Raw genomic sequence first — 24,398 nt, forward strand, 5'->3', positions numbered from 1 at the left:
GGTATCATTTAGAAAAAATGGCTGCTTTAAACTAACTTCATTATTCGATAATAATTGCATCGCCATTTGGAATAGTTGAACTGACTCTTCATTGGTCACTGACTTATCAGCTTCTAATCGATTCGCTTCATATAGTAATAATTCTAAAAATGTATCCACAACTCCTGTAACCAATTTAGAAGGTGAAGCCGTCTTGAATTTAAGCGAAGAAAGAGAGACATAACAATGTAGCATAGAACACATGAAAAATAACAAAACAATTAAACCGCGAGGAAAATACAAAATCTATAGGTTTTTATATCATTAATAATAGGGTACATTCATATGACGAGTCCCAAATAGGAAGAAACACGCGCCCAAGATTCTATTACTAATAGTAATCCACCTATTCTATAGAATCCATAAGTGTTTGGTGAGTGGTTGAACGAGAGTATCATAGACCAGCTGAATGGTATTTAATAGATTCATGTGAATTGCAACAACAACATATTCGACAGTAATAAACATTATTGCATCATTTTGCCTCTGATCTTCCGTATCTTGTTTGTCGTTTGTGGGGTGAATAAGTTTAAACTTCACAAATGACATGTAATTTAGATAAATTTGTTATAGTCGGTGATAAACAACGTAGGACTGTAGCTGCTACCTTGACGTGGTGGTCGAGCTTGCCTAACGCGATGACCCAAACGAGCTATATTGGCTGGAACATATGCTCCTATAGGTCCTACCATGCCAGACAGGTCGATTGGAGAACGGTAAGACTAAGAGCAGCAACTCAAGGCTTGAGGGCGAATTCGTACTGCTGACTGTAGAGCGGTGTAACAGCAGTAAGGTGTTTCCCTCGGACAACCAGCATCTGCAGCGATTCTGCCTTCTTACAAGGAAGGGTAGGGTTAGAAAAGGTCGACCCTAAAAATGTACACCTCGCCTTATCCCTCGGATTTCCGCCTCTGGTGGTGAGGCCCTTTGAAGAACGGAGCTAACAGGTCGAAAATCCCCCACAAAAAGGCCGTGCGTGACCGGCCACAAGCAGTTGTCCCATGGACTCTGCGGTTACGCTCCCAGGTCGTTAAGACCAACATTAATCCAACTTCTTTTTCAGGTCCCTCAAGAAATACCCTTCCACGGTGTGGGCAGCTGGGAAGTGATATTAGCCCTCATACACGTAACAACACACGAGACCAAGTTGGTCACATTCAAATCCTTCCTACACCACCTAACAACTCTCTCATCTCCAAGACCAACCCTTCTCACGTCCCTTTATCACCTCACACCGCTAAGGCAAACGATTCGAGTACGCGGAACGTCATTCCCGGTCTCCTAAAACCACGCTCTAAACTACATGTAGGAACTTTTAACGTTCGAACATCATCCCGAATAGGACAACAGGCTTCCTTAGCTAGGACTTTAGAATCTCGCACCATCGATGTGTGCTGCGTCTCTAAAACGCGCATAAAAATCCAAGTAGCGTCATTCATTTGACCTCACCATGTCATAATAAAGGGCCAACTCGATTCACACTTCGTGTATCTGGAAGCCCTGATGCTGCTTCCCATGGCCTCGCTGGTATACCATTGAGTCCTAGAGTAGAACTAGCTCTTTTAGACTGGATCCCAGTAGACAGTCGTCTATGAGCTGTCCGACTAAACGGAACAGTAAGGACTCGGGAAGATAGGGACACTCGTCGTTGCCTCTTCGTCATATGTGCCTACTCTCCCACTGACTGCAGCTCAGATGATGTAAAAGATGAGTTTTACAGAAAGCTTTCCGACCTTCTACAAAAAGCTAGGCGCTCTGTTATAGTAATAGTGGCTGGTGACTTTAATACTCATGTAGGTAAACTCAGCGAAAGGGAAAGACAGGTGACTGGATCTTACGGTGTCGTGGCTCAAAGAACAGATAATTGAGACCGTTTGTTGCAGCTATACTACTACCTCTACCACTATCGGATTTGAATCCACAATTGTACCTCTGTGCTAATGTGGTATGGCAACCCGAACTGATGTACGTACGTACGAAGTTCTACGTTGTGACTGACTGACTGACCTGGAATATATTTATGCTTAGATCCAAGTAGAAACAACACAGATCAATATGAAGTGAAAACAATAATACCGAAATTAACGAAGAAAACTAAGTGTAATAAATAAATATTATAAACAGCAGGTAGAATAGAATATTGGGAAGTAAGAAAATACTATTAAAAGTAAAAAAATAAAAGGAAGGTAACGAGTGGACACATTTATCTGTGGGCTGACCAGTGCAACATATTTAGGTAGTCAGTCGGTAAGCAGCGAAATACATAGTACAACCACCTGAATCGATTAACGTAAACAGTAATACCAATCAATTTACAATCATCTCTACCAAATACTTTAAAATCTAGATTTACCAATATTCACTCAGTGGTTCCAACATACGCGAACATTGATGTCGTCCCACCAAAAAGCTGATATTCAGTGTATGTCACTGATCGATTAATGTCACGTTGTATGGCCATAAGAAAGTTACAAAAATAATTTAAGTTGTTTAAATATGGAACTTTGGTAAATGTTATGTTAGGGAACTAGTTATTTAATAATGCGATTGTTAAGAAGACATACAAGCATGTTTTTAAAATGACTGCTTTGTACTAACAGCGACAAGAAATAAAGGCAAAACAAATAAACTTACATTGATGTAACGATCAAGAAACTGCATTAAACCTTTGGGATTATTGACAAACACTTTCAAGAAGTGTTGTACATTGATTCGACTAGCATCTACAACCAAACAACAAAGAAACAATCGTTCATAAGTAAAAATATTATGGCGAATAAATTTAGTCAAAATAAATGGTGACTATCGCTCAAAACTCCCCATCATACTAAAACACATATATGAACGAAGGATATTCTTTTCAATAAACTGTTTTCAGGTTCTATAATTAGATATTAAAATTAATAATCGAAAAAGTGTTCAGGTTTAAGGAAAATGCAGAGGAAAATACTGTCCTACTTAACAAAAAAGAATATGTTGACAGGAAAGATAACATCTTGATTGATCATCTAAAATTCCAGAAACTGAATGACCAATAAACGTCAGTATTAAGGTAGAGGATGGACTGATTAGATCTTTCAAAAATCCTAGAGACCAATGGGTAATCCTACCAAACATATATGAAAAAATTGCGCCGATATGTACCCATTTACTAATGTTCTGCAGACTACCGAAAGTGCACGAACTGGATATCTCATTGAGACCGATTCACGACATGTACAATTCCCCTTATCACACTATAGCAAAGAGGTTAGTAACCATTTAAAACCACTCCACGAATGCTTAGTGAAGGATGTATTCCAGTTCCTGGACAAGATCAAAAACATAAACACTAAAGGACAAACGATGATGTCATTAGACGTAACATCATTGTTTGCAAATGTCACGCTCAGGGAGACTGCAGAATATATATGTGAATAACTTAGAGAACAAGAAATACAGACTACAATCTCTACAGACATCATTAAGGAACTATTAATAAAAAATTCTATGAACGTAAACTTCAAATTCAATGGTGAAATATGCAGACAAATAGGTAGTATCACTATGGGCTCACTAACTGACACCATATTGGCTGACGTATTTCTCGCTACACTAAGAAACAGTCTAATAGCATAGCAGATTGACGAGTTTTCCTTTTACTGCCGATATATGGACGATACGTTCATCCTTTGTAGTGACTGTACTGACCCGATAGAAACACTCAAGCGATTTCATGAGGTTCATCCGTCCATAAAATTCACATGTGAAGAAGAAAAGTGAAGTAGAATAGCCTTTCTAAATGTTCTACTTACAAGTAGTATAGATGGGTCATCAAGAAGAACATTAGACAAGAAAACTACTTTGACTGGCCGCTATACAAATTTCATTAATTTTGTTACTCTACAATATAAAATGAACCTCATTAAGACACTTCATTACAGAATAAAGACCATAAGTTCCCTAGATGCAGTCGAAGAGGAAACAAAGGCGCTGCGTACGACCATGAAAAATGGATATTCTGAGTTATTTATAAATAAACATTTAGCCAAGAAAAAAGAGTATAAGAAAGGCTTAACTGTGAGCAAAAAGTCACTGTATGTGTGCCTACAACTTGGAGGCGATACAACCAGCGAAATGCTAATACTCAAGTTACACAGAGCAATATAAAGAACTTATAATGCAGGTAAACTGCAATTATTCTTTTCTACTCATCCAATGGTCACTCCGGGATTGAAAGGTAAGTTACCTGGACCAGACACCTATTTCTGTATCTGTTGATTCAACTACTCTTGTGAAGCAAGTTATATTGGCAGGTGTTCTCGGAATTTGTATTTCCGGGCTAGTGGTTAAGCAAAGATATAGTCGAAACTGTTAACATTTAGTTTAAACGAGGCATACAGCCAACATGGAACGATCATTCACAATAATATATCGTATTAAAAACAATCTGCCTAAATCAGTCAGACTGAGAATCCTTCAGATACCTGAAGCAATAGCTATTCGGATCAAAAAGCCGGAGCTTTGAATCCAAAAGAAATATGTTCAGCCGCTCCTTTTACCCTAGCCAACTTCCAGCCCAACTAGTTAATAATCATTTTTATAATATGATGTCGTAATTTGATTGATGTTCATTTTTATAGCTTAAACTTATCTATTTCACAAATATTATTATTACACAGAATGAAATTTCTGTCTAATGATTTAATTAGTTTTGGAATGTGGATATTTTGCTTGTATAAGTCAGTCACTCATAAGAAACGCAAAACCCTGGTTCATCAGTTTAAGTTGCCATACCATATCAGCATATTGAGATGAACTTATCAAGATAAAACCCAGGGTAGGAGAGTTAGTAACAGTATCAGTAGTAGTAGAAAACACTAGGCATGAAAAGTATGATTCGAGAGGAAAGAATAAATTTTCAGAATAAAACGTATGAGATAATTTTATAATTGAAGATTTAAGGGAAACAAAATTAAATGCATCTATGAGACTAGTGCTAAGCAATTAAGTCCATCATCTCCAACGAATGGTTGTGATAATTATTAGGACTCAACCAAGCACTCTGCAGTGCCAAGCCGGCTCAATCCAACAGTGAATGACCTTAAGGAATGATCATACGTCCTGAAATGGCCATCCCGAGCTTCTTTTTAGTTTACTCCTACACTAACAAACCCTCCATCAAGACAGGCATTGGTTGAGCAAATATAATACATATCTCGACCACCTCAATCCATGAAGAATTATGACGTAGTACCTAGTACTCTTCTTTTAACACCAGTATTGATCACGCAACGATGTCAGTATGCGTGATCACATTCTTTTATCATTATTTTGATATAAAATAACATTCCATCTTTCCTCAGGAAATAAAAATCCAAGAATTAGCTGAATATATAAGGAAATCTTTATTTTACAAATGAATTTGATTATGCACTGTATCTAGCACAGAACGTATATAATTAAGTTTTCGAACTGACTAACGGAATTTTTAGGAAAGGGAAGTGAAAACTGTGAAAGCGATATTAGAAACTGATAGGGTAGTGAATAAATTGGTGTTTGACTACAAACAACATTATCGAATAACCAGCATAATTTATTAGAGTTTGGCGGAGAGAAACAAAAAACATTTAAGTGACGGGATAAAAAAGCAGAAGAACACGTTAAGAAACCATTAAATTGATTGTAGTGGGTAAAGTAAGTGTTAGATGGAAAACATGAAATTTCAAAAAAAATAAAAACAAAGATGGGTTTTAATTGAACGAAGATGCGTAAAAATTCAACTCAATATTGGGTCCCCTACGAATATCTATAAAAGCAGTATGTAAATAATCAAATCGTTTACAAGACAAAAGGTACTACATTCGTAATTATTCTTTTTACACTTTTCCAACAAAAATACGACTTAAAAAATCTAAGAAGTAATTATGATAGTATATCAGGAACGACGTACACTTGTAGTGCAGGTGTTGAATGGTAACATAAACTTTGGAATGACAAGTACGGCTCTATATCGTTGGAGCAAAATTCTAAAGGAATTGCTGCTGTAATCTAAAATCCGACCATTTGATAGCTGACAGGCATCCTGTAGTCATTTTCAAAATGTATTATATTATTATAACACTTTTAAAAAATTAGAATGTGCGTGAAGTAGAAGATACCCATCTTACTTTATGTAAATGACACATGCAACGTTTCTTGACATTTTAGTATGAATTATGGACTTGTATTAAGTTTACAGCAAGTTTACAACAACTCATTCACTTTAAAGAAGAAGTTTACTTGTGTAGTCAGAAGCTTGCATTCTAAAATGAATTCCGGGTGGAGATTCAGAAACAAAAAGGATGTAATCTGGTCACGACTTAATGACCGATTTAAACTTACGAGAGGTTGATCTTTGAAATAGCATCACAGCAACATATCTAACTAAGAAGCTGAGTAATTAGGAGTCGAACCAACTTATTAAACATGACATATTCCACTTTGGTGTTGAATGGTCAATAAACATGAAACATAAGTTCATGTTCACTAAGTAATTGACAAAAACTAAAGAACACTTACGAAAATATGAATATTACAAAATTAGTAATAAGTTATAAATTCCTAGGAAGTAACTAGTAATTTACGAAGTAAGCGAAATGTTTTGAATGTATACAACGATAAATAACTAATCGATTATTTGAATGATAAGGCTTAAAAAAAGTAGCAGTTGAACAGATCTATTTCACATTTAACTTCTCTCAATATATTATTACACATCTTTCATGTATTTTTACACCTATAATTGATATTTTTGTATCTTTTCCTATTTTTATGGTGTTACTTTTTGCTACGCTGCTGTGAGGAATTGGATGTATGTTTATGTGAAGTCTTACAATAATTTTGTCCAATCGGCAATAAATTATCATTATGCGACTCGTTTTGTATAGTCAATTCGACAGTAGTCAATAGTGCAATGATTGGAAAAGCTTTATTACGCATAAGATCAATCATACAAGAAAAATGTAGATTTTTGACATAAAAGTCTAATTATGAGACCATTCAGGCATTATTTTGTGGATTCCCATCAAATGGTAAGTTAAAATCTTAATGAAAAAAATGTATTTTTAAGAAAAATACAGACATGTACTGTTAATTTAGTAGCGAAAAGTGTGAAACAGAAAACGAAATAAACCACGGTATCATTTTCTGTTACTTAAATTGTAGAAAACGTTCAATCAAACGCTGAATGGTTGAGTCGGCTACATAATTTCAACGAGAATATTTACATATATGTCTCAAAAATAACAAAAGATGCTAGTGGATAGTTATTAAAACAAGAGAGAAAAAAAGTACAATAACTTGGTATTCAGACGCAAAAGAAAATATAAATCCTACCCGGGTGAGCACATAATTTGTCCAAAAGCTTAATTGTGTCTTCAGGACAACGAGTGATCAGCTGATGTCCATATTCACTGATAGATTTCAATGCCTGGAAACAAACAAATAATGAGAAATTAACTTTAAATATAAATAATAATTTTTGGTATAATTAAAGATTAATGATTGTATAACAACGAGATGGCATATGAATTTTTTCTGATGTCTTGAACAAACCAAACACTAAAGTCAAGATCTCAGTGGTTACTTAAACTCTCAATAACATTTACGTATAAAAATACTTTGACAGTTACTTTTAAAATTTACCGGATTATAAGTATGCTTTCCTATATGTTTATGAGCCATTTGTGATTTCGGTTGTCAACAGCATCATTACTACAACACGTTTGTAGTCGATAAAAAATCACTCAGAAAATAACTAGCGGAGATACTATGATTCGGCTATTTCAGAAATAAACGAGAGGCTTGTATGAACCAATTTAATATCTACTTTCACATTTGGTAACCAACACATTTCTAAGTAGGTATTGACTTCAGATATATAACCCCATATAAAGAAGATCATATGATTACACTTTAAACAGTCTACCCAGTGGTTCCATAAGATGAGAATATTACTTTAAACATATTCCTGATGGACTATTACAGCATAAATGTTTTATTTGTCCATTATCTAATTTTCGTGTAATGCAATAAAGTATAGTCCATCTGTGAAATTATTGATAAGAGACATTTCGGTAGTTTAATGGAAATGTAGATGAGATAATTTTGAAAGTAATAGGAGTAAACTTTCTGTAACAATGACATCTTATTGAATACTAGCAAAGTATTCAGAGTCTATTGAACGAGATTCGAACAAATGATCTTGCAAAGGAAGTACATTATTTGAGGTCGAATTATGAATAAGTTTTATTACAAAAAAGAACAAACGAGTGAGCGAATAAAAATAACTGTTAGAACCTTTTGTGGAGATCCATTTGATTTGTAGGTGATTTTCATGACTAGTTAACATCAACTGAACTACAACTGAATTCCAGAGAACACTGGACGGCAGTTTTGTTATTGTACGTCGGGAACGTACACTTATGTCAAGGGTCGAACCCAGGGCTTTCGGGTCTCAATCAGGTTGCCTTACTCCTAGACCAGTTGAAAACCAATGATGCACATCTCCGGTTTCAATCAATGAACGATTTTGTGAGACAATCATGAGGTTCCATTGGTAAGCTTTTACGAAACCTCTCAACAATGATATAATCATTTGCTCGGTAGTGATCTGGTTTGAGATGAGTCCTCCCAAATTCTTGTGAGAAGCCATCAATGGTCGAATTTAGCCATGTAGAGAGTGAGACAGTGGTCACCAATGGAGGTAGATGGTCTTTGACACTATACTGGTAACTTACTAAAATCGGAAATATGAACCACTGAATTTCAAATCCACAGTCATAAGAATAAACTCTCATGGCGAGACCATTAGGGTCCTCAGGTCTGGTCCCTAAAAGATTTATGTGTGTACTGCAGAAAAATCGCATACAAAAATGAAACAATTGTTTCATGCCCTCTGGATTTCAGTGGAACACCAATTCATGTCAGTATGTACCGAAAACCACCTATGAGACAAAACACACAATGCAAACCAATAAAAAAGTAATGAACATATTTACCATATAACTTACTTCATCGAAATTCAATTTATTGATCATTTTAAGTGCTGATTTGCCATCACTTAAGTCTTCTATTAAAAGACCTATAGAGTCTATGTATCGGTCAGTATTTCCAGCCAGTTTAACAGCGGCATCAATATATTTTGATTGCTTTAAAACATGCAAAGCTGATGTTATGTCTAACATCGAATTTATAGGAGCCTATATTTAATTTTGAAAGAAAATAGTACATGGAACTAAATTACATTAACGTAATGGATTAAAAGGAGTGAATTTAGATTAGAAAAAAAACTGGACCATCAATAATAACAACTAGTAAATACACTGATGACCTGAGATGTAGAGTTAAGTGTAAGCTTCTTGGATGGACTTAATAATGTAACAGAAAACAAAGATATTATGGTCTCAAACATGTCGTTCTGGAACGATAAGCAACAATATGCTTTTACTATTCTGTTCCATTTATTCTTTAAACCCCTTAGTCCAGTCTTATCATAACGCAATAAAACATTTTCGGCTATCGTTTATACTGGATGGAGGTTAAATTACTGACAAAGATACTAACCAGGTCATATTCACTTATCATAAATATATTCCAAAAGTATAACTGGCTATTCTTAAATTCAGAGACTATTAAGGTATTTGAATTTACAAAGTTAAGCTTCGGGATTCATTAGTTGCAGATAACCGGGGTAATATTGTAAAATATTAACTTGTAGAATTCCCAAAGGTTTACCATTCAAATATACACATCGTTAATATCCACTAATATGAGCTTAACTTCACTTGTTTATAGATCCTACCTTGGAGGCAAAATGTCGCATCGTTATTTACTATAAGGTGATTTCTATTTACAAGGGATAGCAGATAAACGATATTTCAATGCCGATTACAATGTTTTTGTAGAGACATAAAAATAATTGTCAAGGACAAATTCTCAGGCTTACTGAAGTCCTGGCTATTCGCAAATTTAAAACCCCCTTATATGTGTACAAAAACAATTTGTCGTAATCTTGAAGTTACCCTGGTAATCCTTACGTCAACTTATGGCCTAGGGTAATACGACAATTTCCTATACTTTCCCCTTTATTACCTTGTTTACTTGAACTTTCATTTATTTGACCTTTATTAATCTTCATATAAAATACCCTGACAAATATATTTGTGACCAGACTGTTCGAAATGTATGGTGCAAATACATCACATTTTTGAGATCAACTCCGTCTTCTCACTGCCCTGTCGAAATTTAAAAAAGGTGCCAACTGCTTTAAAAATAAGTGTCTTACAAAATCTCTAGTTCAATATTAATATCATTCCCGTTCCTGAACTGAATGCACAAGATCGTTCTACTAGTGATAATTGCTGTAAAAATACGAATTCTACATTTCCAAGTGGTGAAAGTGTCGAAATTCATGCTCATTAAAAAAACAAACTATTAGTCTCTTTGATATATTTTTGTAAAAATGAATTTTCGTGGAACAGTCACTGAATAAAACGTACGTATTAAAATTGTTCAGTGCATAAGTGACCAGTGATTAGATTTGTTTTCTCGAACGAATAGCTTGGTCATGACGATGAAAGGTGGCAAGATTCAGCTTTACTAAAACCTGTAAAATATTTTATTAAACCTGTGGTGTGGGCTAATTATATCGACATAAGTAGTATATATCGTGAGTGAGGAATAGAATGTCTGGCAGCAGAAGATTGAGAAGATCGAAAAGAGAAATAGAAAGCAATTGGTGTGGAAATCCAGGAACAATGAAGCCTGAGACAATTGATGAACATTTTGCACATAGAGTATCAGAGTATAGTTTTTGTATTTTATCAAGCAACTTTGTAAGTTGTGCTAAATACATAATCGGTTGTCCTCACCGGTGTTCTCATTCACTACAAACCTACGTACTAGTGTGGTGCGTGCTACTAACATTGACAGATATAAGTAGTATATATCATTAATCAGAAGTGAAATCCCTGAAGGCAGAAGGTTAAAAAGATCAAAGAAAAAAGAACGAGGACAAAGAATGATTGGTACTTTGCAAATGAAGTATTTGCTGTATGATTTCACTAAGATGTTCTGTAATTTTGTATTCAAATGCATTCGACTGTCCCCGCTTTTGTTTTCGTTCAATACGCTGGTAGTGAGAGGTTTAGTTTTGAAACTACCGAATCTCATTTTCTATTATATACAGTTTGTTACGAAAAAACTTTGTATCAGAAAATGAAAAACGCAATTCAAAAGCACTTTAACTTACTTTAACAAATTGTTCTATCTTATCTACATCTTGCAATCGACAATAACAGTTAAGGAGTAAAATTAAATGATCACTTGTTGACAAGTTTCGTTCTTTTAATGCTTCTAAGTAGGTAGTTAACTGAATAATGTGACTACCTTCAAGAAACTATTAAAAAACAAAGTTCAAAGAATTTACAAACAACATAATTTTGAAGCATTTGTGTCGTAACAGATGTAAAAGTTAACCATTTTTAACATATAATATTTTCAAGTTCATTAATGCATGGTTTGTTTTGGCCTACGTAAAAATTACAAGAATTATGGACTTATGACTACAGAGTCTGATGATGAAGTCATTGAAAACGACTGTTCGTTCAAATATTTCCTGTTTTTGAATAGTGAAAAATTAATGATAAAAAAAGCTATGTTAAAACTTGTATCAGTGGGATCACAGAAATTAAGCCATCACATTATTTAGGTAATTCCAAAAAATAACTAATATAATGCAGTAACGATAAAAGAGCTTATTAACTAGATGTGTCATCACGACGAACAATGAGACTGGATCATCTAGAATGAAGTAAGCGAATTGGATCTAAACGAGGCACCAGGTAGTTAAAAATCAAAGGATATTATTACTTAGTGTTTAATTCAACTAGCGATGAATGAACCAAAACCCAGCATCAGTCCATGGAATGAGAAATATTGGTTTGAGAATTGATCGAAAATGCAAGATACCCGGTTAGCAATGATGAGATAATCGCAATTAACGGTTAGAGGTTTTGTGTGAAGTGACTCAGAAACAGTCACAATGACGCAGATACATACAATCTTCATCTCGCTCTAGATCAAGAAGGCCAGTATTACTTCATACACATGTCTTTATTTTTTATTTTGGAAATATATTCTCAACTTCTGTTCTTTCGTGTTATCAATGCTACAACAATATTTCTACTCCCTTACTATTCATCTTGTTAACTTCAACTCGTCGTTGTAATATAACGCAGAACTTAATTTCCTTTACAACTGACTCCAATATATAGTAAACAAATAACTTAGTCGTATGTAATGAGCCCATTCAACAATTGTATAATTTGTCTGCTTGCTGTAATTTAGACATTTAATCCACTATGTAAAATTATGTGTGATTCTTATTGGGCGCGTGTCTGAAGATCAATCTTTAATCTATTCTCCCATTGGTTGCAACACACAGACAATCAATAATTATTCACAACCAATTAACACTCATACATTACGCCGGGAAACTGAAGCAGATATGAAAAGAATGAATAATAACTGGGAAGAACTGGAAAGGATTGCCCAGGACAGGGTTGGATGGAGAATGTTGGTGGGTGGCCTATGCTCCTTCACGAGGGGTAACAGGCGTAAGTAAGTAAGTCATCGGTTGGTAAACCTGAATGAAAGCTATCAGGTAAAATAAAATGTATAGCTTGAATATCCGAACTATCGAGTAAGTCCTTTTGCAAAAACTAATTGAGAATTTCTGGGAATTAATGTTGACTAAAAGCCTAAGACTTATTGGAACGATTGATAATACGGATTTCCTTTTGGAAAATGTACTCATTTATATATGGTAGTAACAAATTCTGGTGTTATGGTTTTTAGTCCGTTACAACAGGATGAGAGTAAGGGGAATATGAACTATGATAGTCTGAGATAAATAGCTGGTATAATTAAACTAATTACAATGTTGAGGTAACTGCAGAAAATTTTGTTCGCTGTTTACAATCACAGAAGCAAAACACCCCTAAAAGCATCCTAAAAAGACCCTGTTAGAAAAAGCAATTCAAACAGACATTTCAAAATATGGATACAATCATCATACTATTCACACTACAAGCTTGGTAATTATTTGGTTGTGAAGTATTCAGTTCAAAATTTATTGTGTGCTGACACTTTAATTTATTCGTAGATATATTAAAATAAAAAGTCTCCTGAAGCATGAAAACAAAAAAGATACTTACTCTCTGGATAACAAATGACGCTTCAAGTTTACCAATTGTTTTGATATATTCACGAATAGATGCATCATAATCTTTTTGTCTGAAATGCAGAAACGAAATGATACAAAAGTAAGTAATTTTATTGCACACAAGAAAATCAGTTGATTATTTAAAAGAGAGAGAAATAGTTCTATTACAGAAAATAGTTACGGTTTTGGGATGATGGACAACGTAACACAATGACTAGAGTTTTGAAGTTCAATAAGCTTTTTTACTTAACTTTGAAATCTTTGTCATATTTGACTTGTCTCATCAGTACACTTTTAAGGAGTACGTAATTGCGGGTTGCAAAGTGTTAAAGAAATGATACAAGAGACCTTGAGAATGATCTTTAAGTTACACAGGTCGCGTTAATAGATAGAAAATTCGAAAGATTATTTGGTCATCTGAATGAAGATAGTCAAGTTAATTAAATTTATGGATATCAAGGTTAGAATTCATGAAATAACATATTTCCTTAAACATAGTGTAACAGAAGGGTGTACAGTGATTAAGTTGACCAGGTTACTATGAAAAAGTAGGATCGTATGTACAACAAAGTTACATACTGATGAAAGCTGAAAAATTTAGTCTCAAAACCATTGACAGGAAATTATGAGATCTAGTAACAATATTTTAAATTTCTAATTAGTCGGTCCTTGAAACAAACAAACCAATTAAAAGAATCAAATCAAAATAACTATCAAATGATAAATGACATGCCCAATGATTATTCTATGGACATAACTTACTTATAAAGGTGATCAGCATAACGCCAAAATATGTGAGCCAATTCATTTTCATCAAAATGTTGAGATTTAGCTATCCTAAAATGAAATTTAGAAAACTTGCTTCATTTTACTAGCTTTCATTTGCTGAAAAAATATATTGATATTAAAATTAGTTTATATATTTATGCTAATTTGGCATGGTTTCTATAGTCAATTCCGACAACGGTTGAGTTAGGATAATAATCGAACAGTTAACAAAAATCGAACAAATTAGAATATGATATTTTAGCAATGTCATGCATTGTAAAACAATAAATTAGTGATATTGATAACTAATTATAGATTCAAATGTTAACCTCGTACAATTGAATGAAAGTAATATTTAAGAGGTATCATTTGAATTAAGAACTGCCAGTAGATTTTGTTGATATTATTAACAGATATTACATTTACTTTCGTATTTCAAGGTTGTTTTGCTGAATAGGTTAAGGTACCCAGGTGATATATTCTATTTACATGGAAATAATAACCATATATAAAGGCAGTTGAGTACTTAGAGTAGAATCTGTGAACTATTTTCATATATTTCAACCTTAATTAATAATAAAAATGGTACTTAAGGGTTATTATGTATAAATAAGGGATCAAACTGTTACATTTATTAATTATCGAACTTGTCATGATGGGATAATGATAGATAGCCACAGAAATTTAGACATATTCTAACTTACGAAACTTATATTTTCGACAAAATATCCGTATATTTCTTAAGAACCAACTAAACTGTTGCAATAACGGAAAGATATTATAAAAGTTGGAATCGTCGAATCCTCATTGATTATAGTTTTGTTTTATAACGACTGAGTGGCTAAATTATCATGTATTTATTTCCCATTTATCGTAAGCTTTCAGTTAACACACAAAGTACTGTTATGTGACCTTCTATTTCTAATTATATTGTCACACTGGTACTTACAGTCTTCCTCATTCACAGCCATCTTTGACTTGTTTATGTTTTGTTCTTTTTCATTTTATGCAGCAATGTATTCCGGTATGTCTGTATGTAAAGCACAACTGTTCAAAGTATAAAGATGATAGAAGGTGGCTGCTGTTTTTAGACTGAAGGCCGAGCAAAGAAAGCTTTCGGATAATGGGCCAATAGGAACCTGTCTGTTGACTCAAGGTTAATAGTGCTGATAGGATGTGTATTTGGCCAATTCGGAAACATTAGGTTGACGAGGAGATAGTAGACGTGAAATAGACCAAAATTAGAACCATGATTCTAATTGATGACCTGGCACATGATATTGGTCAGCGGTCTCGATACATTTATGGCTTATTTATTTAAACACATAAACACATACAAAGAGGCATCAAAATAAATATATGCGCCACAGAAAATCTGTATGAAAGCCGAGATACTGTCTAGCTTCCCAAACCGAAGCAGATAGTTTTCTTACGAAACCATTCCTCAAACCTTGGACCTAGAGATCCAATCCATAAGGCAACAGAGGAATGTTAGTAGATTCGATCCCATGGTAGCTGATGAACAACAACAGGTTCATACGCTATTTGTTCCCTTAGGATCCTGAAGCTAATGTTCCCAATGATTTGGAATCAGGGTTCTTCAACTCCGCTAGGTGGACCCATCCAAATCTTGTTTCAACTGTTGTAACTTATCGCTTGAGTTCGCAAAATCAGATATGGGTTCAATTAGTCATAGCCATGCAACCGAGAGATATCAAAAGCCATGACAAAACAATTTACACTCGAGATTCAGAACAATTACTTATAAACAGACATTAATTTCAAATATTCCAAATACATTAAATTCACCAACCAGTATGTGATACATCAGTTTTTCTCATCAGTTGCACAGATCCTCAAGTTATAATATATTGTTTTGATGTAAACATAGGGAATGGAGTCCGAAATTTAACACTAATGCCCTATTAATACCCGTCAGTCTTTAATACATGTAAATCGTTTAGATGAAAATCTGCAGGTATGTCAACTGCGCGTAAGCGTAGACATATATAATGTTTCAAAGTATATCACTAAAGAGTAGTTATTGTTTCTACGGTAATTTTTTTTACTTCATACCAGTAAACAGGATGTTTACTACCACATTTAGCCAATAAATGAGTTGATTTTTTTGTTCAATAACGTTGAAATAACCAATTTTTTTCTTTGCCTACGCCCAATGTTAAATATTTGCTGCTGGTTCAAATGGAAGTGTGTCATATAATGAAAAATAATAACAATAATTACAATAATAACTTGACAATATCATGTGCTTAACTTACTCAATAGCTAAATTAAAATTCTTTTTTGAAAATAGCATGTCCAATTTAGTTTGAGTATCTTTTTCAGTTAAACAAATCATCTACAACAAATTTGATACGAAATTAACTGAACAATAGTGAAAAGAAGAGATTATAAGGAAAATTACCGAATAATTTAATTTGATAATCGTTTAATTTAACATTCCATTTATTTTGACAAAATAAGTTGTTAATTATTTCAGTATGTTATTCTACTTTATTCTAACAATTGCTCATTTGATTTTAATATTTGTAAAGAGAACCGGTCTATAAAGAATGCTATTTTTTTACCATAAATTATACAATCGTAACCGTAGAACAAGTTTGTCTTCCTTGATTATCTTCTTGAAGTATCCTATTCCAGTCTCATGAAGTGCTGTGAGATTCTTAGCAAACAATATTTTTGGAAGTTTTCTTCATCACACTTCCGTATTTCTTTCAATTTGTTGGCAGTGCATTTAGTGAGATATTTTTCAATCATTGTATGAACTCCTACGGACAGATTATTCTTTAATACACTTCTTTTATCCCTTTATGACTCTGATCTTAAGTAGTGTTTCGAAGTGCCTGAGCGTGAGTAGTTACAGTGTGCTTACTGAAGTTTGACTAATATTTTGTCAGAGTTAAATTCGAAAATATCAACGCCATCGTATACAAGACTTTGAGAATGTAAAGGTGATTTCGATGAATGAACACAAGCAAGGAGTCTTCAAAATTATGCCCCCGATATTTTTCATACAATCTATAACTATTAAAAAGAATCAAAGCTGGATATGATGAGCAAGGTCTTAGTTGATTAAAGTGCGAGCGACCTGAGAAGCTGAGTTTTTCCATTTTCATTATGGCATTAATTCATGTTTGTTTTCCCGTTAATATTTTGTACAGGACCGAATTACCATCTTCTACTAGTACCCAACGCCCAACTACATACCTGCTCACCCTATCGTTCACGGTGCACAAGCAACGCCTTGCCTATTCCTGAGGTGTAAACTGTAGTATAAACTATCTCCAAATTAAACTATCTTTACAAATCTCCAGTCCTAGTAACACCCACATGTGTATAAATTGTAATGCATCCTAACTCAGGGAAGTAAGGATGAGAACCAAAGTTTGGAATCAATATAAAAAACAAAGAGGATAAAGATAAAAACAATTTCACAAACTTTTGAAGTCGTTCCAACAACAGCCTCATCTTTATTACTCAATGTCTCTTCTACTGATTGATTGAAACATTCATCTCCACACAATAAATAAATACCATTCCATTCAATGAATAATGCTTTGAAGTAAGTGAAATGAAATTCACCAGCAACAAATTTATTATTATAATCTTGGATAACAATTGTACCCGAAGTGATATAATTAAATGATTGAGATGATGGAAGCGGTAGTGAAAGTGTTGTTCCTGTCGCCGTTGTCGTTGTAGTAGTGTTGGTTGTTGTTGCTACAGCTGACGATGAGGATGACAATGATTTCTTTATATCTTTATTTTTATATGACAAGTTTAGAAATGGATTGTATGAATTAACTAGTGATTCTCTAGAAATAAGAGAAAGAAGCACGCCGCAGTTATTAACATATATGTGCGAAAGGGCTTTGATTCGTTCGTACGTAGTATGAAAATAATCACTGATATCATAATCAATAAATTTATTCACCAGGTAATTAGGTACGAGACACATTCAAAGTGTGAGGGTTAGTAAAGCTACCTGAATTGCCTTAACCGAAGTAGCTGGAGTAAAGTTCGAACTTGGGAATCGGTGGCTGAAAGTCCCTTAACCACTAAGCCACCTTTTTCATAATTCCGTCCCCCAACTATTCAGATGAAAAAAACTTACAATTGATTTTGTCGTTTCTGATCGTGTTAATTACAATGTATTTATTTTCGTGAGCATAGCTACTCGCTTATATCCACGTTCGTTTCTGAATATTTGTGCCTGGAATATGTACGTGTTTGTTTACTACTAATCTCATTAACCGTTTTGTGCAATGATTCATATGGACCTATTGATTCATTCAATCAATCTAAATGGGTGTGATTAAACTCATGCTTACTGCACACTTGGATTAAATGCAGTTTTCCCGTTGCATTTCGTATTTGACTTTTGAATAACACTGTTACGAAAATGGGGTTAGGCGAAGAATTATATATAAATTTAAATAGTCAGATGCATTACAGTGATAGCACAGAATCAAATACATCCTTCTCATTAACACTCAGTGAATGAAACACAAAATCTGGAGATTCAAATACAACTTATCCGTGGTGTTTAAATGTTTGATCGATGGAATATGTAACGACTGAATTATATGTATGAAATGGGTAAAAGGCTAATAACCAAGGCGGTGATCTGGAATAGTGAATATAATTTAGCACTAACTGAGCACAATTTGGCTACCAGGTTAAATGATACATCTGTAAGAATGATGGGGTTGGACATTTTTGACACTACACAATACTCAAGTTAAAAATACACACAAATTTATCGCCAAACATTACCTATGGTGGGTTACTGTATATAGTGCTTGAAAGATAAATTCCTTGCCTCCAAAATAGGCGAGGCTGGTTTTAAATCAAAAACCTAGTTAATGGTTAGATTTTAATAACACTATCGAATCCAGTCTCAGTAACTTAGTAAACACCATAAACTTATTGGCGTGGGACACTGGAGATATCAAAATTTTTATTTCAATGAAACTAGAAACCACATCACTAAGTGGCAGAATTACAGAACAAGATAATAATCAACAATTAATGGTTAGTCAAAAAACGTCGATATGGTCAAAACAAAGTTACCCGTATCTTAAGAGGTTATTTTGATGAAGAGGTCAGCGAGACCATCGCAACTAGTGGTCAGAGACGATGGTCGGCACAGCTCAAAATGGAGTAGATGTAATCACTCCTTGTCTCTCTTTAGATCCTGCGTTTCGAAATTATAGTTTTCCATTTTTATTCCAAGATTTAGTGCTTTCTAGGATCACAATGTCTATACCTAAAGATTTCTACTACCACTGATACTGTTACTCCTTCCACTGCTTTTGCATCTCGCTGTTCTGATATGGTGTGGCAACCTGAACCGATATGTGTTTGTCTAGTTCTACATTGCGTATGACTGACTGTATTAACTGAAGTCTGTAAAAGTAGCCCAGATAAACTAAAGTAAAGATCTCAGATGCTTCATGAGTTCCCATGAAGTCGTAAACATATCAGATGAATAGGTAATAAAAAGTATTTCAAATAGGGATGTAGTAATTTTAAAATAATTATTGATGGTAAACAGATTGCCTTCAGATTGCCAATATACAGATATCCTTGAATGTTGAAAACATTATACTCAGTTTTCCGATAATTTAATACTTGCTACACTGGAAATCATTTTGATCCCTAACATATACATCGAATGAGACTTTATTTCACCAGCTGTTATCAAGTACAAAATATTGTTAATATTGTCAGATAGAAAGAAGATTGAGAGAAACCTCACTAAAATCACATTGAGGAAATAGATATTTAAACAATAACATACCCGGTATTTTTCAGTATAATCAAATAATTTTTGTATGTTTCTAAAGCAATTTTTTCGCCATCTGTAGCTAAACAAGGTCCCCTACCATCCCAATTGTAGAAGTATACAGCCTTTGAAAAAAAGAAATATTATACAGTAATAATTGATGTATGTGTATGTATTGGCTTAATATACATAAATGGTTATTAAGTCTTGTAAGAATGGCTGTAAAATAAATGGTATATCACCATAATACAATTTAGTCTAACATAATCAGCCTATTTTATGTTATACAATGACGGATTCTGTGATATTTTTAGATAGTAATTTACAAACTTACATCTGAACATGCCACAGCAAACTGAGGACTGGCTCCAGTAATATCATCAGTAAATATCATAGTTGTACAGTGAGGTCGTACTCCAAACCGGTCCAGAACAGTCTACACATACATTTATAGAGAAAATATTTAAAAGTGAAACTGAGAATACGAAACAGTATTGATCAAAGTGTTTAGTCAGTTGTCGAAGCAAATTCATTAGCATACTATGTTATTTAAAATTTTATAAGAAATAGAATTTAGATAGAAAATGTCAACGTAATACGTATAAAAGCACAACCAAGTCATACTAATAACAAAGTATCATATCTAAAACAATATTTAATTTATTCCTAGAAACATAAATCGTATCAACGTATGATCTAGAAAATATCACAGGTCTCGCACATCAAACATGGTCTTTAGTTTTGAGGAGAACTATGGAATTTGCAACTAAAATGATAAGATATTAAGAGAAACAAAGATAGGTTACATGATTAAAAATCCACGGGAATGATGCAACCCCATTCTATTGATTGAGTTTTATTTCAGATCACACAATTTGTTTCCGAACTAACTTTATGATTTTGTAAGTGTTTGTACCTTTCCGTTGATATTAAGGACTGTAATTGATCAGTCACATTTGACACGTGTGAATCGTGAGTGGATTGCTTCAATATTGCCGAATATACACAAGTATTTTAGTAAAGTTGGTTAGAGGCTAGCTATGTATACCTGGAGAGTCTTAAATAGAACGAAACGCATGTAATGGATTACAGAGCTAACCGCTATCCAACTTTGGTGAATTTATGATGTTTAGTTAACACTTCAACTGATGTAATTATTTTCCTTTCCAATCTCATAACTTTCCTTTCTAACTTTCTTACTATGAGGTGTCACAACTTGCACTAATATGCATCCATACTGCGACCGACGTTGTATACAACTGATTAATAAAACAAATCAATTAAGTGGGAGAAAAAACAGATTTAAAACCGACTTGTAAAAAACCAATATACAGAAGCCTACCTTATATTTGATTTTCTCTCTTTGACCAAGTACGAAACTCATCAAACTTTGCTCTGAAGCTGCAAAAACAATAGGATCGAAACATTGATTAATATTTGAAAGATCACTATTCCCATAATTTTGTTGTTTATTTTGCTGATGATAATGATGATTTGGGACGTATAAACCTAACCCAGTGACAGGACATAGAAATTCATAGAGAATAGAACGTTTACACTGCCTAGAAGAAACAAATAAAATATTAGTGAGTAGAATATGATGAATGTCAAAAGATTTAACAAATTATCGATAAGTTATATTGTCTTATATTGTTAATATTATTAGAAATCTGTTGATATATTTATAATTCTTGACTGCTTTTACCGGTTTCGATTGGAAACACTAAAGTTGTCAGCTCATAAATGTTTACACAGTGAAGTTTCACAGTAAACTATCTTTGAAAGATTGAAAATAAATGAGAATTGTTTCAGGGCTAAATTTCTTAAGTTGCTACATTTGTTTTTAAACAAACAATATAATTAAAAACTAACTACACAATAACTTGCCTTTCACGAGTGATATCTCCTTTGAATAACTGAACTATACCATTCACATGACCCAAAACCATATAATGAAGACCTTCGTCTATAGCCAAACAAGTAACCTTTTGATTGTAGAAATAAGGATACAGTATAAGAAGTGTGGTGTTGAAACATAAAGATAGAAAAATAGTAGAATTTTAAACTTTATAGTACCAAAATATGCCTGCAGTCCTATGAAAATCTGATGCCGGATACAGTAGGTCTCTTCTCTCTGAGCTCCAGCTACTCCATGAGACAAAGTCAGTCATTTAGTTAGCAACAACGTAGAACTTCGTACGTATGTACATCAGTTCAAGGTGCCATACTACATAACCACAGAGATACAATTGTGGATTCAAATCCCATAGTGGTAGAGGTAGTAAAAGTATAAGCATGAGCATAAGACGAAACTTATTTAAAATATTTTTGGAAGAATTAATTCAATTTTATATTGATCAAATTCAATAATTATTAATTACAAAAAGTATCAACTGAGAAAATGCCACTTAAGCACAAAATTGCAGTGAATAAAACAGCCAAAATACATTGAAGTTCAATGAACGAAAATAACTTTAATATGTAAATTTTAAGACTGACTTTTCCATAATATGTTACCTTAGGCGATTTAGCATTCCCAAAAAACTGATGTAGGGCTTATCTACCAAGCGTTTATTGACGAATATAGAAGAAGGATAACAGTCTAAATTGTAAAGTGTGAGTTGTAGGAGGCTTAACATCATTCGATGACTACTGCTTGAAAGGACCTTTCTAATTCAGTGATGATGATAAGCAATGATCAGCAATATTTCATAAACAATATGTCAGAACAAGGATTTTAATGATACAGTAATAATACTTTGCAACCAGTTGCTCTTTGTCAACGTCTGGTGTCTGAAAATTGACGAATCAGAATAGCTGAACGTTTCCGAGATGTCCACTTGTTAGGTGAATTAAGTATATTTAAGTAAGAAATACATAATGCGAAACGGTCATTTCTCATGCTACTTATCAATTGATACATAAATCTAGAATTGATCACAAAGTGAATGAATGTTAGTTTTGATTAAATAGCAGAAATTTTTTGTCCCGTATTGTTAATGACAACATTGAAAATGTATAAGAAGTAGGGAAAAGCATAACCTGAAGATATAAATCATGTCATATATGACTTTAGTTTACAAACAACAAATCAAGCTTGGTACCTCTTAAAAGATTTTGCCTACAACCCACCTACACAGGATAACACAGCGACGCTTGTACATGATGTAGGCAAACCACAAAAGAAAGTTGATATCCCATGGTAGGTGCAGCCACGATATTAATGTATATCATACTTTTTTGATAAATCAAAATCACAATTATCATAAGTGTGAAAATTTTTCTTATAAATTTCACTAATAATAACAGTGTAAATGGAGTTTTCGGTTACTCTGAATAAATAATAGACAAAAATGAATTTACATACAGAGTAGGTCAGCAAACTATATGCGTAATTATTGTATGGAAAACCATACTTTTGACAAGATTTACTAGTTTAGTAAAATGAAAGCAAGTGATTTTGGATAAGCTGAATATGTTCTTAGCTCTTCATAAACATAAAACCACAGTTTACCATTAGGTAAAAAAGATCACTTTAACTTACGTAAGCAAGAGGAAGCCCAGAGGGAGTTACCGATGTAACTCGACAACAAAATGGTGTCATTTTGTTTGTCCACTAAAATAGAACAAAAAAAACAATGAAGTTATCAAAACTATGACACTACTTATGACGCATTAAACAAATTACAACTTTAAGAATAAAACTTAGTTTGCTCCTAAATCTAAGGAAAAGATCTTCGTGTAGTAATACTCATCAACTGATAAGAATGACGTTTATAGATTAATACCATGTCCACTATATCATTAGAGGTGAGCTAATGAGATAAGTTGAGTGATAATAAAACTAATTTATCAAACATTGGTTTATGAACTCGGCTCTGAATCATATGCTTGTGTGTGAGGCTGATAAACTAAGCAGTACGTGGAAGCGTTCGCACCTTGAAGCCAGAAGCTGAAAGTGGCGCTTCACAAATACAGCACTATTTCACTATGGGGACTGGATAATGATAATAAGAGACATACAGTACGTTTCTTATCATATATGGTTTCTTGACTTGATTCTGAGGTATGTGACAAAGGTTGTTCGAAATCAGAAAGACATACTCCAATGTTATCGTGATTATATTTTCAAAACTACATTATACACACTTTCAACAAAGGAATATGTTAATAAATTAACTTACTTTTGTAAGGTTCCATACTTTTAAACTGATCTCCTTTGTTTTGTCTTCCTAGATAGATGTAAAATATAAAATCCATGTTAGGAAAGGTATTAACATATTTAAGGTGATACACACTTGAAAGCCGATTTCACCGTTAGTAATTGTCAAAGATTTAATAGATTAGATTGTCTGGACGCAATTATACCCTAATCATAGATTTTTAAAGGCAATTTGCTTTGTTCAACAATGCAGATCGGAGACAGGTTCTGAAAATATTCGGTATCCAACTTTACAGTAAAATACATACACTTCTTCTTCCAGTAGACTTTAAAACTTTTACATGGTATTTGGCTACATGTAATTGACAGAAAGC

General features: G+C 33.5%; 1 protein-coding gene across 1 annotated transcript in view; it reads right to left on the bottom strand.

The window, feature by feature from the left end:
- Positions 1–24,398, bottom strand: part of Smp_194370 (putative vacuolar membrane protein pep11) — a gene marked incomplete at its 5' end in the record, with an annotated part of 41,874 nt that overhangs the window by 14,184 nt on the left and 3,292 nt on the right. The window contains 15 exons of the mRNA XM_018795040.1: positions 37–192; positions 2,674–2,762; positions 7,396–7,489; positions 9,072–9,260; positions 11,312–11,458; positions 13,278–13,356; positions 14,048–14,122; positions 16,333–16,412; positions 17,514–17,889; positions 19,878–19,987; positions 20,197–20,298; positions 21,205–21,420; positions 21,746–21,847; positions 23,407–23,478; positions 24,047–24,094. Of these exons, the coding sequence (XP_018649393.1) occupies positions 37–192; positions 2,674–2,762; positions 7,396–7,489; positions 9,072–9,260; positions 11,312–11,458; positions 13,278–13,356; positions 14,048–14,122; positions 16,333–16,412; positions 17,514–17,889; positions 19,878–19,987; positions 20,197–20,298; positions 21,205–21,420; positions 21,746–21,847; positions 23,407–23,478; positions 24,047–24,094 (1,935 nt within the window). The remainder of the gene's footprint in view (positions 1–36; positions 193–2,673; positions 2,763–7,395; positions 7,490–9,071; positions 9,261–11,311; positions 11,459–13,277; positions 13,357–14,047; positions 14,123–16,332; positions 16,413–17,513; positions 17,890–19,877; positions 19,988–20,196; positions 20,299–21,204; positions 21,421–21,745; positions 21,848–23,406; positions 23,479–24,046; positions 24,095–24,398) is intronic.

The sequence above is a fragment of the Schistosoma mansoni genome, chromosome 1 (genome assembly GCF_000237925.1).
Source record: "Schistosoma mansoni strain Puerto Rico chromosome 1, complete genome".
Taxonomy (NCBI): Eukaryota; Metazoa; Platyhelminthes; class Trematoda; order Strigeidida; family Schistosomatidae; genus Schistosoma; species Schistosoma mansoni.